Source organism: Neophocaena asiaeorientalis, unplaced genomic scaffold (assembly GCF_003031525.2).
Source record: "Neophocaena asiaeorientalis asiaeorientalis breed wild unplaced genomic scaffold, Neophocaena_asiaeorientalis_V1.1 scaffold1019, whole genome shotgun sequence".
In the NCBI taxonomy this organism is placed as follows: Eukaryota; Metazoa; Chordata; class Mammalia; order Artiodactyla; family Phocoenidae; genus Neophocaena; species Neophocaena asiaeorientalis.
The window spans coordinates 157,998-175,512 of record NW_020173382.1 but is presented as its reverse complement, the minus strand read 5'-3'; the positions used below and the strand labels follow the sequence as shown (position 1 = coordinate 175,512).

The 17,515-nt window shown below is 39.5% G+C and overlaps 1 protein-coding gene and 1 non-coding gene across 10 annotated transcripts in view; both read right to left on the bottom strand.

Annotated features, from left to right (window-relative positions):
• The window catches only part of PABIR2 (PABIR family member 2), an 80,290-nt gene extending 62,781 nt beyond the window's left edge, over positions 1-17,509 (bottom strand). For 3 of the 9 annotated variants that reach the window (XM_024746575.1, XM_024746567.1, XM_024746571.1), the window contains exons 1-9: positions 17,344-17,509; positions 15,104-15,182; positions 10,941-10,997; positions 10,594-10,637; positions 10,455-10,509; positions 10,080-10,181; positions 9,655-9,740; positions 8,842-8,906; positions 6,078-6,174 (exon numbers count right to left, since the gene is read on the bottom strand). In XM_024746575.1, the coding sequence (XP_024602343.1) occupies positions 6,078-6,174; positions 8,842-8,906; positions 9,655-9,740; positions 10,080-10,181; positions 10,455-10,509; positions 10,594-10,637; positions 10,941-10,997; positions 15,104-15,182; positions 17,344-17,441 (683 nt within the window). In that variant the 5' untranslated portion in view covers positions 17,442-17,509. The remainder of the gene's footprint in view (positions 1-6,077; positions 6,175-8,841; positions 8,907-9,654; positions 9,741-10,079; positions 10,182-10,454; positions 10,510-10,593; positions 10,638-10,940; positions 10,998-15,103; positions 15,183-17,343) is intronic. The other 6 variants (XM_024746569.1, XM_024746573.1, XM_024746568.1 and 3 more) reach the window with 3 other exon arrangements.
• LOC112400702 (small nucleolar RNA U109) lies at positions 3,037-3,171 on the bottom strand. The gene has a single exon (XR_003003455.1). It is a non-coding gene; the product is annotated as a small nucleolar RNA U109 (small nucleolar RNA).
• Positions 17,510-17,515: the final 6 nt, after the last annotated feature.

Genomic DNA, 17,515 nt, shown 5'->3' with positions numbered 1-17,515 from the left:
GGTTTCCCCTAAAAAAAAAAAAAAAAAAAAAAAAAAAAAAAAAAAAAAAAAAACACCAAAAAACCAGTATTTCTGCATACGATTCTCTATTTAAATGTTCTGTTTTTAAAACAAATTCTGTCGGGCAATGAAAAGTGGGTACTGTACAATAATGTGGAACAGAAGAGATCATGGGGCGAGCGAAATGAACCACCACCAACCACTTCAAAGGCCAGTCTCCATCCAAAGAACGTGATGGTGTGCATATGGTGGGATTGGAAGGGAGTCCTCTATCATCAGCTCCTTCTGGAAAACCAAACGATTAATTCCAACAAGTACCGCTCCCAATTAGACCAACTGAAAGCAGCACTAGACAAAAAGCGTCCAGAATCAGTCAACAGAAAACGCATCATCTTCCATCAGGATAACGCAGGACTGCATGTTTCTTTGACGACCAGGTAAAAACTGTTACAGCTTGGCTGGGAAGTTCTGATTCATCCGCCGTATTCACCAGACATTGCACCTTCGGAGTTCCATTGATTTCTGTCTGTCTTTACAAAATTCTCTTAATGGAAAAAATTTCAATTTCCTGGAAGACTGTAAAAGGCACCTGGAACAGTGCTTTGCACAAAAAGATAAAAAGTTTTGGGTAAATGAAATTATGAAGTTGCCTGAAAAATGGCAGAAGGTAGTGGAACAAAACAGTGAATACGTTGTTCAATAATGTTCTTGGTGAAAATGAAAAATGTGTCTTCTAGTTTTACTTAAAAACCGAAGGAACATTTTGGCCAACCCAATAAAAATGGAAACAGTATATTTCCCAATCCTCCTACTCTATACTTTCTGCGGTCCAATGCATCATTAATAATACCACTTTTAAGTAAGAAGTTTGGAAAATTTAGCTGGCTCTGGTATTTTTTCAACCAAATGGCAAAATGGGTCTAAAATATGAATTATTCAAAGTACTGAAAGAAAGTTGCACAGATTATCTAAGACGTTGGAAAATCAAAAGACCTTTATATTTGCCTTTGGAACATATGTGATTTTCCTCCTGCAGCATTTTGCCTAGACTAATACTAAAATGAATTTACTTTCCTAAAGCACATATTGGCTGGGAAGCCGAAGGACACGCTCTCTGCTACTTGGCAGGAAGAAACAGGCTTAGATTAAAATTTGGCCACCAAACAGATAATCTGAATATAAATACTTTCTTATTCCAACCAGACTTATGGTGAGCCCTGGGTTAAAAGATTCCATTTGCCATAAAGCCTGCTTCTTAGGTGAATCCTGTATTCATTCAAAAACATAGAACGTGACTCGCCATGAAATCTGTCATCTAATGCTGTTGATTACCTTAAAGAAATAAGCTAATAGGGAAGTTACCAAGAAAAAAAATGAGGCTGAACATTTCACTTCATGTATTTTTTCAAGAATATATTTTTTTCAAGAATTTCTTCTCAATTATTAACTGTAAACATATATAATTGTGTTTCATTGACAGAAAAATAGCATACTTGCATTTAGTCTCCAGTGCAATTTAAATTCAGAGCCTGGTAAACCTTTAACCAGGTATTTTCACTAAACTAAAATCTAGTTTCTGTTCTAATTAATCTGGCACTACTATGCTTGGTCCCAGAAGCAGTGACTACAGGTCACAAATTACCCACTGTTAATATACCCACAAGCAAGACTTAACGTGATTTTGTAATTCCAGAGAGATCACTGTACAAAAGTGATTTTCACTATGTCTGCTATTAAACCTTCTACCAGGGCTTCTAAAAGCAACAAAGCATGGTCCAATTTAAGTTTCTCTCTTTTTTCCTTTCCTAGTTTAAGCTCTGATGGAGGTGCTAATGAGCCTTAGACTAGTGGCCCAAAGCCAAACAACGGCAGGAAAGCAAAGGACCTAGACAATTCAAATTGGACACAGGAGTACGTGAAACAAAAGTAAACTAATTCATTTCAGCCACTGACTATACCAATTGAGGCAGTATTTGAACCACACCACCAAAAATACTTATGACAGCTAAAGTAGTGCCCTCTGTCTAAAAAAACTAAGGGAGAAAGTATAAGGGAATCATTAAAACATTCAGTGATACAGTAACAACAAAATTAGGTTGTCCAGTGTGACTCACGCTATCACGCATCTGGTGGAGCCACTCTTGTGCCTTGTCCAGTCAGTAAATTGGGTTCTATCAGATAAATGCCAGGCAGGTAAATGCGCTAGAAATCAGCCGCAGCCCTATCAGTCCCAGCACAGATTTTAGTATAAGGTAAGACTACAGGGCATCCCCCTACCCCTTGGTGTGGGTTAAACTGGTCCATAGGGTTTGTTCTCTACTCTCTACTATCTTACCTTACGAAGACCCAGCATTATCTTGCTGTATAACCTCTAGGTTTTTAAGATCACATAGTTAAATATGATCAGTTCCACTGTCACTTTGGGGATAGGAGTTTTAAAGTATCAGCACATAGGGATGTAACGTACAACATGATCAAGATAATGAACGTGGCTATATGTTATAAATGAAAGTTGTTAAGAAAGTCAAATCCTAAGAGGTCTCATCACAAGGAAAAAATTCGTTTTCTATTTCTTTAATTTGGTATCTACATGAGATGATGGACGTTCACTAAACTTATTGCGGCCGTCATTTCATGACGTACGTGAGTCACATCACTATGCTGCACACCTTGAACTTATACAGTGCTGCATGTCAACTATACTCAGTAAAACTGGAAGAAAGAAATTTTAATTAAAAATACTGCTCTTTAATCACCAGAAAAAAAGTATCAGCACAGAAGTCTAAGCTGCTCACATAAACATCTTCAAGTATATGTGAACATTTCTGTCATAATAAATAATGATTACCTTATTCTTTGTACATGTAACATACTCATGATAAAATTTTCTTGCCGTGACACACACATTAAAAAAATGTTAAAAGTCACTAAGATAAATCTAGTGTAAAATGTTAAAATAAAACCATAAAGGTTAAGTCAGCAGTCCTGTTAACACTAAGGCACTGGGCAGGAAATTTCATGGAAGACTTTTTCCTTTTCTGTAGGAGAAATAGACTATCACTTAATCTTCACTACATGGCTAGCAGCCCTGAAAACTCCTTTATTTTATATGCCACAGATAGCCTTATTCCTAAAAGAATGAGGAGCAGAACAAGAGTTCCCAGCATGAAGAAAAGAATGAAAGCGCCATGTAAAGGTGTACTTCCGAGCTATGGTCAAACTCCTGATGTTCATAAGGACTAAATGCAGAATGACGTAATTCCTACCTTGTGGTTAACAAAGGTCCCCGGATTTGCTTGGCAAAAAAAAGAATTCTTAGTAAAAAATAGGTTTATAGGGCTTCCCTGGTGGCACGTGTTCGAGCCCTGGTCCAGGAGGATCCCACAAGCCGTGGAGCAACTAAGCCCGTACGCCAAAACTACTGGGCCTATGCTCTAGAGCCCGCGTGCCTAGAGCCCGTGCTCCGCAACAAGAGAGGTCGCCGCGATGAGAAGCCCGTGCACCACAATGAAGAGTAGCCCCCGCTCGCCACAACTGGAGAAAGCCAGCGCACAGCAATGAAGACCCAACAAAGCCAAAAATAAATAAATAAAATAAACAAACAAACAAAAAAGATTCAATCACTAAAAAAAAAGAAATAGGTTTATGAAAAGGAGGCCTACTATTCCTTTGCATAGCAGTTGGCACACCGGACACAAACTCCATATGGGTCAATACTCAAACTTCACATTTATTGATAATTTATACTTCAAAGATGCAAGCTTTTAAAGATCATTATCTAGTATATAAACTTTAAAGTTTTAAAACCCATCTCTTCTTTATGGAGTGGGGCAGGGAACAAACTATAATGATTGAAATGATGAGATAATACCTACTGATGATCTGATACCTTTTCTCTCCCTAAAATGTATAAAAATGGTTTCCTTAGTTATCGAGTAGATTGTTATCCTTGGCAACAGGTAGCTCCTGTCTCTGTCCCCATTTCTAAGAATATGGATCTCTGATCAACGAAGCTGCTTTTAAGAGATAGGAAAAAAAGTTTCTGCAAAAGCAGAATCCAATTTTACGTATCATGAATAACTCATATTTAAATTCTGTTAATTGTAAGACATAAATGTCAGCAATCTTAGTACACAAGGTGTTCCAAGTGTCTTATTGCGACTGTCAGCTTTAACAGCCTCAGAAGTCCAGATGCTCCAAACTTACTAAAAACATCGCTTGAAAGTTTAATCACCTAAATATCTTTGGTACTGAGTTTTGTGAATTTTGAGTAATAAGTTTCTTTTTAATATATTACTTGAGCCATATGTTGGCTTGTTAGCACTCTATGAGCAGCCACGAATAAAGCCTATCTCTCCTGATGTTCATAAGGACTAAATGCAGAATGACGTAATTCCTACCTTGTGGTTAACAAAGGTCCCCAGTTCCCTGACCAGGGGTTGAACCCAGGCCACGGCAGTGAAAACCCGGAATTCTAACCACTAGGCCACCAGGGAACTCCCATGAGGCTTCTATTTCTATTGCCACCACCTCCATTCTCCGTAGACATGTGACTGGCTGTGGGAGCCCTGGGAACATCTTAGTGTCCTTCCTTCCTTATTAGTGTGAACCTGTTTCATAGCGTCAAGCACAGTCAGCCTACAGCAATATTAAAAAAAAATCACCTCACCCTGTATGTTTTTAGCTTGGCGAATGCTTTCATATCATTTAACATGAACTTGGTTACTTGGTTAGTAACTGCGTAAGGAAATCTATTTATAATGTCATGTGCCTATATTAAAACACACTTTACCATAAAAGTGATATGCAGTTTCCACTCAGTATAGAGTTTCACCCACTAGTCCTCTTGACAAGCTTTAGAAGTTTTCTCTTTGCAATCATCTACATACCTGGAAAGACATTCTGTACCAAATTTAGCACATTGAGCTAACAAGGACAGACAGGGATGAGAGAGAAGAGAGAGTGTGGGGCTGAAAATAGCCAGAACCATCTAAAAGGCATCTGTTCCAAGGTTAGAATGGTACTGATCAACGAGCCTAATGAGCTAGAATAATCTGTGACTTCTTGGGTCAACTAGAAGTAGAGGTTACCTTGGAAAAACAATGAATAAGTGATTTGGAAAGAAAGAATCGTCAGTCTGTATAACTTATAAGTGGCTTACAGGATTCTTCCATTTAGAGAGCACCATCTTTTTTATTTTAAAGTGAACGCCCTCTGGGGTTCTTAAAAAAAAAAGAACCTTAGCCATAAAATTCAGGGAACAAAAAGTTCTGCAAGGCACTACACAATTGCATCCAGAACGTGGGTGCTCAGTAAGTTGACTGAAACGTACTGAAAGATTTCAAAATATCACCTGGCCACTGCTATTATCCCTTTCTCTTCCTTCCTATAAGTATGTTGGCATCCAAGTACTCAACTCATCCAAGTACTCAAGTTTGGGTACAGGAAAAGAAGTTAACTTTCGCACAAAAACATGAAAGGGCCTTAAGTTAGACATCTAAACTCGGATGAGTAAGACTAAAAGACTAAAAAAAAGTTATGTGAACAGACCACAGGAATCTGCAAGTGTTACTATTTAAACGAAACTTTAGTTACTATTGTGACGAAACACCCCAAAATTTTCAAAAAGATTTTATAACAACAGATAGTGCTATTTAGAAAATGCCATGCTTAAGAGAATGCTGGTGTTCTCTGCTAAGTTAAAAGGATATAATACAAAATGCAGGCAGAGCAGCTACAATCAAGGCATATTACCCAGGGCAACGCAGAAGCTCCTTCTCATGCCATCCAGCTGTTGACACTCTCCCACACTATTAGCACCTACTGAGAGGCTGACCTAACAGGAGCTAGGCATGAAGGCGAAGGTGCCAAAAAGATACACGCACTTCCAAAGGAAGTCCTGGTGACTTTCAAAGAATCTGGTTTCTCACACTGTCTACATCTCCATGGAGATTTCACCTCTAGGGAGCATGGATAAAAAGTTGAATATGTTTTAAATGATCCCAATATACTTTTGCTGCGGTTCTTTTCAAATACATCATTCCCTAGTATCCTTTGGATTTTATTTCATTTTTTACCATGAACTGAGATCAGACAATTGTGCAGCCTCCGGAGACAGCATAGTGGTAGTGCCTTGGAAGAGCCTCTTGGGCTGGCTTTCGGTCTCCATTTCACCTAAAACAGAAAGAGATGATGCTACCATAAAGCAATTTTACAGATACAGGCTTGCTGCTAAAATGGGGTGATCTTTGTTTAACCAAAGATCGGAATACTTCAAACTGTTACTTGAAAGCTATTTTCCCATGTGCTTTAATGTAGAAGAAATATACTGCCACATAAACTCAACTAAAAAGTCAGCAGCCGGGGCTTCCCTGGTGGCGCAGTGGTTGAGAGTCCGCCTGCCGATGCAGGGGACACGGGTTCGTGCCCCGGTCCGGGAAGATCCCACATGCCATGGAGCGGCTAGGCCCATGAGCCATGGCCGCTGAGCCTGCGCGTCTGGAGGCTGTGCTCCACAACGGGAGAGGCCACAACAGTGAGAGGCCCATGTACCGCAAAAAAAAAAGTCAGCAGCCCTAAAAATACCTTCTCATTTATTGTATGTAGTCTGCTGCCCATATAGTCAGGTTCTTTAATAGAAAAGTAGAACACTGATTGCATTAGGCAAAATGAATCAAGACTAATAACTACAGCAGAAATAAAGTATCCCCCAAGAGCTGAAGCTCACGGTGAATAATAATTTATGCTAGATGATTAGTAAAGACTCTTGATTTTATATATTTTAATGTCAGAACATTTCCTGAGTTGAAGTCAAATGGATTCAAAGGCATGCAGTCTGATAAAGAGCATATAAATCAAAGGTTGCTTTAGGCTACTTAGTGAAAATGAAGATTAGAAAATATAAGTTTGAAAGCACATCTGTAACTGAAAGCAACTATTAATTAATTCACAAAATTGATGTTGTACTGGCTACTTCAATCCTACAGATTTTCTCAGAACTGGGAATGGAAAAACTTTGCATCAGAAGAAATAATGCTTAACATTTTGCCACTGGGAGTGCACAGACTAACAACCCTTAATTAGACAGAAAAGCCCCTTTCCAAATAAGCTATGATTTAAAACACACATACCTTGGTTTCAAAGCTCTTTATCTGAGCTTTAAAACTGAACGGTAAAGACAATTTAATTCATGGGCCTATCTACACTCCATTAAGAAATGAGCAACCATGAACTTAAACCTCTACAAGATTCTTATGATGGAAAAAGATCAAGGAAGAACAAATGCAACATTCATTTTTCCCCATATTATTAATTAATTCATATTATCTTTCCTCTGGAGCTATTCTGAAAATTACTGCAATTCAAGAAAGGTTATGTTTTCATTTGCTTTTTTCCATGCTTTAACATGCGGCTTTTCAAAGCTGCTGCCGGGCTTTCAACACCTCATTAGCAAAAGACTTTAGCCGTTTTTTAGCAAGGAATCCCTCCATCTGCTGGTATATTTTGGAATAGCTTTGAAACTGAACAACCATATTACATTCCATCAACTTCCTACAACATATTTAAAATTAATACTAATAACTATACTAGCTTTAATTTCCAAGTTTTATTTTCACATAATAGCTCCTGAGAAGGTTCTTCGGATTGTAAATAATTCCTTGCAGCATTAAGGAAAAAGACTATTAGTTTATAAAATAAAATTTATTCACTAAATACAAATATTGTCACTGTATCAGCATCTATTCCCCACAGCACACCATCTTTAATTTTAAGTTGTCTGAAATATAGCACTTTTTGAATCTGTGTATGATGCTATACCACTGGAAAGTCTTCGCCGAAGCTGCAAGTATCTGTTTACCTAACATTAGAAGAGTTGATTTGTTTACTAGCTCCAGAGGTGATCTGCACAAAAAAAACCACTTACTGAATTGCTTTTTTAAAATGATCATTAAAACTCTCATTTAAAATGACATCCAACACTTGTAATCATGTGGTCATATCCCCAGGAATAATGACTAAACCTGTGTTAAATTTCTTTGCCTTTTTTTTAATAGACTCCATTGGGTGCCCTCTATAAGCATCTAAAACTAGCACTGAGTGAGATCATTTTCGTTCAGTGCTTTGTGGTTTAAAATAAGGTAATTAAAGAGAGCACCCCTTGGGAGTTTGGGGTTAGTAGATGCAAACTATTACACATAGAATGGATAAACAACAAGGTCCTACTGTAGAGCACAGGGAACTATATTCATTATCCTGGGATAAATCATAATGGAAAAGAATATAAAAAAAGAATGTCTGTGTATAACTGAGTCACTTTGCTGTACAGCAGAGATTGGCACAGCATTGTAAATCAACTCTACTTCAATAAAAACATTAATTTAAAAAAAATAAAGTGTATTTCTTATAAACCACACACACAAAAAAGAGTACCCTATCATATCAAAAACCCTATAGAGACTCAAATGGGAGGCATCAATGGTGGTGACTTATATTTGAGCATACAGCATGTGTATGGACTTATTTGCTATGACATTAACACATATTTCTGCAATGTATCAACTTACATCTCTTTTATATTCAGATCACTGAGAGGCAAAATTTCTGGAATATATATTGATATTATGAATATCTGAATAAGATTCAGTTATGAAGTATAAAAAATATAGACAGTATCAAATAACTAATTCCCAGAATTTAGAATCAGTAAAGCATACATTGGAAAGAATATTTCACTATTTCTTTAGAAGAAAGGAGTCATGCCTTGAACTCATTTCAGACAGAAATGCTAATTTGTAACTCAAGCTGGACTATGTTTAATAGCAGAAGGGGGATGACACATACCTTTTCTTTTAAGAGGACCAAGAACACTGGGCCTAATGCACTTGACTGGACTCTGGCTTCTCCTGCTTTAAAGAATAAACAAACAGGATGACATTAAAGTACTTTTGGCAAATCAATAAAATTGACGGATACATAGGGAGAAATGGACAACGTCTGTGTGGTAGGTTGAGTACACGATCTGACCTGGCATATGACAATCTGGAATAACATGGCATTTTAAGCTATTTTAAAAACTCGTTTTCTGGGCTTCCCTGGTGGTGCAGTGGTTGAGAGTCCACCTGCCGATGCAGGGGATACGGGTTCGTGCCCCGGTCCGGGAAGATCCCACATGCCACGGAGCGGCTGGGCCCGTGAGCCATGGCCGCTGAGCCTGCGCGTCTGGAGCCTGTGCTCCGCAACGGGAGAGGCCACAACAGTGAGATGCCCGCATACAGAAAAAAAAAAAAAAAACTCGTTTTCTAAGACAAAATATCCACAACACTTTAAAAAAAAAGATAAACCTTATTAATAAGTTGTTTGGGATTTTGACTGGTCTACAATTAAAAAAATTTTTTTCCTTATCCTTATAAAGAATATATTTTCAAGTGTGTGTGTCCCCTCTGAACATAAACTGGCATAAGTCTCAAAAAAATAAATATGGTAAAATGTTAATGGTAGAATATATAGGTGGTAGGTATATGGATGTTCACTGTGAAATTCTTTCAGTTTTGCTGTTTGAAAATTTCCATAATAAAATGTCGGGGGAAAAGTTCACCAAAGAGACAAATTTAATGAACAGCCTTTCAACCCCATTTAAAAAGCAGGTTTACTTACCTGGAAAAGCGTCTTGGACTAGGAACGGGACTTGGTGGTAGCCCGCTGCTGCTCACAAACATTTGTAAGGATGGTGAAAAACACTGCTAGGGAAAAACGTATTAAAATACTTCTAGTGCTCCAGTTTTCAAAAGGTTCTTATCAAAATGACAACAACAGCATCCTTAGGATTGCTTACCTGTCTGTCTCTCATACATGTTTATGAGAGAATACATAGATAGATAGATAGACAGATGGATAGATTGATAGATTTTTTTCAAATTACTACTATAGACTTTTATTAATTTTCCTTCCAGTCATTGAATTCATCAAAATTGAGGCGGTGTGTGTGTGTGTGTGTGTGTGTGTGTGTGTGTGTGTGTGTATTTTAGAGAGTAAACAGGTCAGTGTGTGAAAGAGAGTTAATATCTTGTCAATGAACCTACCTTTCCAAATCCTCTGGTGGGTGATGGTGCTGGAGAAACCGGAGTGAAGTCAATCCTTTTAGGAGAATATAATTTCTCTGGCTTGTCAAAATCACTATCACTCTGTAAATAGAAAGTGTTATTTCCTCATAATTCACAACTCAACACATCACAGTTCTTCTTTACTACACAAATAGGCCTACATTTTTAGAGCAGAAATGTATAGACTCTAAGAAGTTGCAATCTCATATTCTGGTGGGAAAGCAGAGATCAAAAACACTGAATTCAAATGTGGAAACAGGAGGGCAAGAGGTAAATGAAAAAAATGAATGAAGCCAATGAACAATATAGCGGGTTCTAGAAAATAAAAAACAAGCAGATATGTGAAAACTTTACCAGGCTCAAGCTCTCATCCCATGATTGGCTTATCTGCATTGCAGTTTGCACTTCTCTAAAACAGACAAAAATGAATGGCCATTAGTGCTCGTAAACAAGACATACCTTTGCCCACACCCTGTTCTTGTGAGGCACTAACCTTTCATGTGCAGTTTCTCTGTTCATCATATCCATGCCTTCCTCCTGCAAAGGCAAACATGTGCTGAAAACATAAAATTTATCCACACAGTTCTCTATTTCAAAGAAAATGAAAAGGACTTTTCTGCCTCATTTGACATCATCACAGTACACCGGGACTGACATTTTAAGACTGTCACCTGTGCCACATCTGTATTTTATCTGCCCACTCAGAAGAATTTGAACCTGTCCACAACTAACCAGAGTGGCAGCCTGACTCATTTTTAATATCTAAATCTGCAAAATGAAAATAAAATCAAAATGTAAAATGCAGAAAATCACAGATCTGAGCCAGTAAGTAAAATTTACCCTTTTGATTTGAAGCAGTCTGCTGCTAGGAATCCGATTAGGTGAGGGTGACAGCAACTGGAAAGAAGAAGTAAACATTTACTATTTTCTGAATCACAAAGCAGCGGCCTGCTGTCAGTGCCAGTGTACAACCTCTTCCTAGATAATTTTTCATATTCTTCTTAGAAATCGAGCTCTTTAAATCACTGAACATTAATGCACTAGAGAGGCAGTACATTCAGGGTTTTTTTTGATCACAATGTAATTGATAAAGAAATTTGGTTACAAGAATTATGACTGATTATAATTTTAACCCTTGAAAACCTTCATCTCTGGCAAAAGCCAAGAAGCAAGTAATTGTGCATTTCCTGGTTGGAAAACAATGCTTCAGTCTTCCTCTCCTAAGCAGGCAAAGGTAAGTAAACTGAGAGCCATTCAGCAACTAATGTTTCAACATTTTATCCTATGTGAAATGACCCACGAGTACATTCAGTCTTTAGAAAGTACACCAGGTGTCCAACCTCAAAGCACCATCTGTCGCTAGACAGGCACTGACTTTAACATTTTTCCCAAAATGATGCAGAGCCGTGTACGTTTATGTAAAAAAAAGACTCCAGGTCTTAGAAATAGCCATTACCCCACTTATCTAAAATAAGGAACTCTATACGAAGGGAAAGCAAAAACACTGATTCTATTCATTTTTATTACCAACGCACTGACGGAGGAAGACAAGCAAATAAGCCCAATATAATATATTGTCTATGATTAATGTTTATCGAAAACACTTTAAAACTTCAATAAGGAGATTTTACTTGCGTGATCTAAGTCAATTCTAAAATTAGATCACTAACGCTATCACCACAAAGCTTACTAGTTCAGAAAAAAAAATCAATGTAGAGGCAAGGTGCATTTTTAAGATAACTGTTGCTTTCCCTTAGATCATTTTTTAATAACACAAAGATGAAATGACTTGGGGGCCAAATTATGTTCCTTCAAAATCATCATAATCTGATCATGAAATGTAAGGTACAATTTATATCAACATCTTACTCAGTTGCTGGTTGGCGGGGGGAGAGTCTATAGCCATAATGTAAACAAACAACTGCTATTTATTCCATGATGAAATGAAAATGAATCTGTAATACTATAAAACCAAATATGACAATTATCCTGCTACAAGAGACCCTGTCCTATTCAAACTTTAAAAAATACTCATGTAGTGAGCAGTATAAATGGTGATGATAAACTGCTCTAAGGTTTTTAGGCAAAAGCTAATTCTGGTGAAATTTTTTTAAAGTTATCCACTAAAATAAGATTTTACCTCAAAAGAGATCCCTTCATTTCCCACCCCTTTCTTTTACTTCTTCCTCTCCTAGGCTTTGAAACAAGATAAACTTTACCAGTAAATTCCTTTCCAAAAGTATTTTTTTCCATTATGAAAGTAATATATGTTTGCTGGTGAACTCCTGATAAGGTCATTTGAAAAATGCTAAGCTACTAGGCAAGTAAATAAGGCAGAAAAGACTCCATCAGGATACTGTGGCAGAGAGCATGAACATGTCAGTCAGGGAACAAAAGAAACCCCAAAGGCAACGAAATAATCAGGAAAGCCGAAGTACGGATTGCCAGAAGCTGACTGTGGAGAAAGCCACAAGCTTAGATGGTACATCTATATCACCCACAACTCGTCAATTTGAGACAGAACTGGAGAGTAGACCCGCAAGAGGGACAGAGAACAGCAGAGCTGTGTCCAGTACCAGCAACAAGAGCAATGGATGGGCTGAGCAAAAAGCCAAGAACCTCAAGGAGGCGCCAGTTAATGGTGTGAAATTAGAGCAAAGGGCTTAAATGGGACCAGAACAGAGGCCCCTGACACTGGGGACTTTAGCAGCATGGTTTTTAAATGGAGTTGTGGTAGGTGTAGTGAGATTATAAACTGGCTGAATTGTTGGCAAGGAGTCAGAGGCAGTTGAGTGTGGATTAAACTTTGAAAAAGCTCGGAGAGGGGAAGGGAAAAAGGGAAAGACAGACGTATGAAAAAGAAGAGAAGCTTGTCTTCCAGATATGAGATGTGTGAGCCGGGAGAAGAAGGCGGGAGGGAAAGAGCCAGCAAGGAAGAGACTGTGAGGACACAAGATAGAGCAGAGACGACAGACTAAGCAAAGGCACAGGGGAGTCCGACAAATTCCCAACCATTAGCAGAAAGCACCCCATGTGAAGGGAAAGACGCTTCCAGGAGAAGAAAGCTGCCGGTTATGGAAGAGAGGTGTCTGCCTTCTCTGAGAAGTGAGAAGGGTCATCTGCTGAAAGTGAAAGGGGGTGAGGCAGGACGATTGTTGTTTCTGAGAAGATTTCTGAATATTGCTTCGGAGAACAGCACGGGGCCACTGGCACCTTGAACCCAACATGCCTGGAAAGAATGTTATTTTTTTCCCCTTCAAAAGACCAATTCCTCTTATTTCTCTACCCAGAGTAAAGGCAACACTTTTCCCCCTGGTCACCAAGAAACAAAATCTCAGTCACTGCAGTCCTCTTCTCCTGCCTTTCTATCTAATCAGTTAATAATGAAGGTCCTAGTTCTGCACATCTCTTTCTTCAGCCCCACCCTCCCCCCCACCAGCTCTTTCCATTTCAGTCTGCATGCATTTTAGTAGAGCCAGAAGAAAGACTATTAATGAGAGATGCACCCCGCCAGAGTTGATAAGAATCTTCACATCTTAGAAAAGAGCCAAGTGAAGTTCAGAGGGGCAAAATCATTTTCCCTTCTTTGCTATGCTGTTGAGATCAGAACACGGCTGAAGAACATATAGAAACATTTTTCACATATACAGCAAAAACGAGTAGTTCTATGTTCTAGTATGCTCAGGGAAGAAGGGGCAGTAAACAAAATCTCCAGAGAGCTACCATTTCCCCCTTGAAGTATCTGTAGCCACTTCAGCTGGAAATCTTTCTTAAAAGTGTTATATTCCCCACCCCCATTTCTTAAACAGATTTGACCAAACAGAATGGCACTGGAAGATCTCTATTCTAATCCCAGCTCTGCCACTTACTAACGGTGTGATTCGGAGCAAGTTACTTAGATCGGCTGAGTCTTAGCTGTTGCCTCTTTTAACTAGGAAAAACATCTTTTGCCCTGCCTACTTCACAGGGGTTGCTATGAGAATTAAATGTGTGAAAGTACTCTGTAACATGTAATATACCATATGAGTGTAGGTATTACTATAATTTAAGGAAAGGTTAATGACCCAGGTATCTGTAGGAACATCAATTATTTTACAGTTCAACACCAGTGACACCCTCAGGGTCTATTAACGGGCTCTCAGCCCTAAGACCAACCCACGGGCTGATTTTGTAAGAACCTCTGTCCGCTTTTCAGTTTTCCCCTCTCCTCCCTTGCTGCTAATAAACCTTTAACCCAAATGTACCTCTTCTGATTTGCTGCTTCTCACACACTACTGGGTTGGAAGCTTATTATAACTGTGCATACATTTTAGATGATTCAGAGGTCAGAGAGCCCCTCCTATAAATAAACTGATGAACCTTTGTGCACAGTCTATGGAAATCTGGTTCAGCCATTTAGAGGTCTATCTGCTTACATCTCATATCTTCCAGGGCACTGCAATTACCGGATAAGTGGGCTCCACGTGTGGAGGGCTACTATGTAAAAACCTCAACATAATTTCTCCCAACACAACCAACCAACTAAAAAATTGTTCCCTCATGGCTCTGGCTATATAGATCAGTCACCATCAGCACCTCTACTGGAATACAAATCCAAGCTTTTTCAAATAGACTTTACTTTGAATGGATAGCACTGTCCAACAAAAATAAACACTCTGCTACCATATACATGATTTTTGTATCCTAGGACAAATAAAGACCACTGTTCTCAGTTATAATTAGAAGTTAATCCTGACTTACCTCACTACCATATGCAAGTAGTGACAAAAAACAAGGAACAATGTTTAAAAATACCTAGTCCCACAGCCAAGAAAAAATTCTAACCAGGTTTCCTTTTTGCACCAAAAGCTAAAAATAGCCATAGCATAAGCAGTAAACAAGACAGGTAATATCATCTGTTTCTTTTGTAAGCAATGGTGCAGAGCACATCATCTCAAGAAAGAACTACATTTGCGAGTGCTTCCCCCATCCCAACTACTAATGATACTTACTCCTATACTTACCAAGCTGTGACGGCTCATGATGGTTGTACTATTCCTCCGAGTTCTAAACATGTAAGGTTGAAAAACCTGGGAAAGGTCACTGAAAAATAAAAAAGAAAATGATTAATGTCTTCTCATATAAGATATCCTTCGACTGTATTAAGGCCAGCTCTCTGGCTAACAGTGAAATCGACAACGGCTCCTCATTTCATACAATGTAGCACCTCCTCACAATCCTCCTCTTCAGAGCTTCCCGAGTGGTGTGCTGTGGATTACAGGTTGGCTGATACTGATCTCCTCCGCCTTAGGGGCCGGCTAGGAGAGGTATGGGGCGGAGCTCCAGACTGGTTGTCTCCAGCTCCTTCTGGGCAGAACTCACGCCCCCAGACCGGTTACCACCAGACACCGGCAGCCTCATCTGTTTACCCCAGAGGACCTACCCGCAATTGTTACTGCTTTCTACATGTGCTGTGACTTGAGAAGGGCTGGGGAGCCCTGATGTCCAGTGGGAGCCCTATCAGCACATCTCCCACTATTGCCCTAAACATGTGTTCTACTTTGGAACCCTGCTGTCCAACTACATCAGCACACCTGCAATCTTGCTACTGTTGCCCCTTCTGCCTCGAATGCCTTCCCTCCCACCACCATCTGTCCAAACCCTTCCTCTCCTTCAACACCCATCGAAAATGCCAGACCCTCCACAAAGCCCCTCTTCATTCCACAAACCTAATGCGATCTTTCCCTCCTTTGCATTGGGTGGGAGCACAATGGGAAATCAGATGTTTCTTGAGACACCAACTTTTTTATTAAAGGAAAGTGTGCATGTGGTTTAAACCCCTTGGTAGAGGTGTTTTGGTCATCCCTACAGTCCCTAGCAGAGTGCCATGCCCAGGACAAGAGGTCAAGAAGGATTTTCAGGGCTGAACTGGATTGGGCTTCAAGGGACCGTGGAGATCACCTAATCCAGCTCTCTGAAATTTTAAATGAGAAAACAGAGACTCAACAAGGCTAAGTGACTCATTCCTGATCACATCCAGTTAGGGAGAAAACTGGGACTAGGCCTGGTCGCCTCACTCCTTCTTCTGTCGCATCATGCTACCTTTCAAATAATTACTTAAATCATGATTCAAAAAAACCCAGCATGTTATTTCTACAACAGTCTAAATGCAGGTCAACAGGCTCACCCCAGTCCCCAGCAATTGCTGGCTTATGAGATTCAAAAAGACAACCAGAAAAGACCAGTTTATTCCTATAGTGTCAAAAATAAATGTAGAGCTGAGGACAGCATTAGAAAAGCAAAGAGTCACTCCACCATTCCCTCAGTTTTGAAATATAAAAAAAAGGTGAATCTGCTTTTTCCCCAAAATAAAGATATTATAATCAGTTTGACAGACAAGGATTACCTCTTCCTCTGCCTTCACTGTGCCTGATTAGTGTTTTTGGCTAATTCTACTCCCATCCCCCTTTTTTGGAGTCATTCCATTTCTACAGGGTCTCACGAATTGGCTCTAAGATGAATTGCCCACTTACAAAAAGTGAAATGTAATAGGCTCAAGACGTCTGCCAACCTAACCTTCACTACCACAAGAGTCTACCTTAAAATAGACCCTCTGGTGACTTAATTCACATGAAAACACAAGACCTTACGCTAAAATTCAAGGGTCAATTCTTTCGATTATTTTCGAAAACCTGTGCTTTCACTGACATGCCACCCTTCTTTTTTTATTGACCAGAATGCGTTTCAGGCAGTTCTAGGATCTGAAAACATTATGACAAATCCCAATCACTTAACAGGACATGAATATGCCATTTAATTACAAGTTATTAGATAAACTGTGATTTATTGAAGTAAACCTGTGTTAATGCCAGGGTTCCTAAACTAAGCTTAGAAATAGCAACTCTTAGATGCAGGTGTCAAGTTGCAATCCTAGTTCCAGGGGCTTCAGTCTGACATTCAGTGGTGTAAATTAGGCAGGGCAAGCAACTTGTTAGAAGAGCCAGAAGCTTCTTGTAGTTTCTTTTACAGTGGGCCAACAGAGCCCCAGGTAGAGAGGGCCCCATTTTCCCCACACTTCCCAGAGTTTGGGGTCAAACTTTCACTCCACCTTGGGACCCAAGTTACTGTCAAGCAAACAAGTCCCCACCCCATCAGCATGGAGGACCCAAATGGGCTCCAACTCTCACTTGAGGGAAGGAAGACTGCTTGCAGGGGGTCGAGGAGCCCCTGAACCCTGCACTCCATCCTCCCCAACCGTGCTCACCTGAGCCCTTGGATCAGGGGAGCGCTGTTGGCTCTCCTCAGGGTGACCCCATCAGATATGTCAGACTCCAAGTCCAGCTCCATTTTCTCCTGAGCCATGTCGGAGACTTGCAGGCAGGCACGGCGGACAGTGCTCAGCTCCTGGTGCTTAGCTATGGACTCCCAAGACTCTC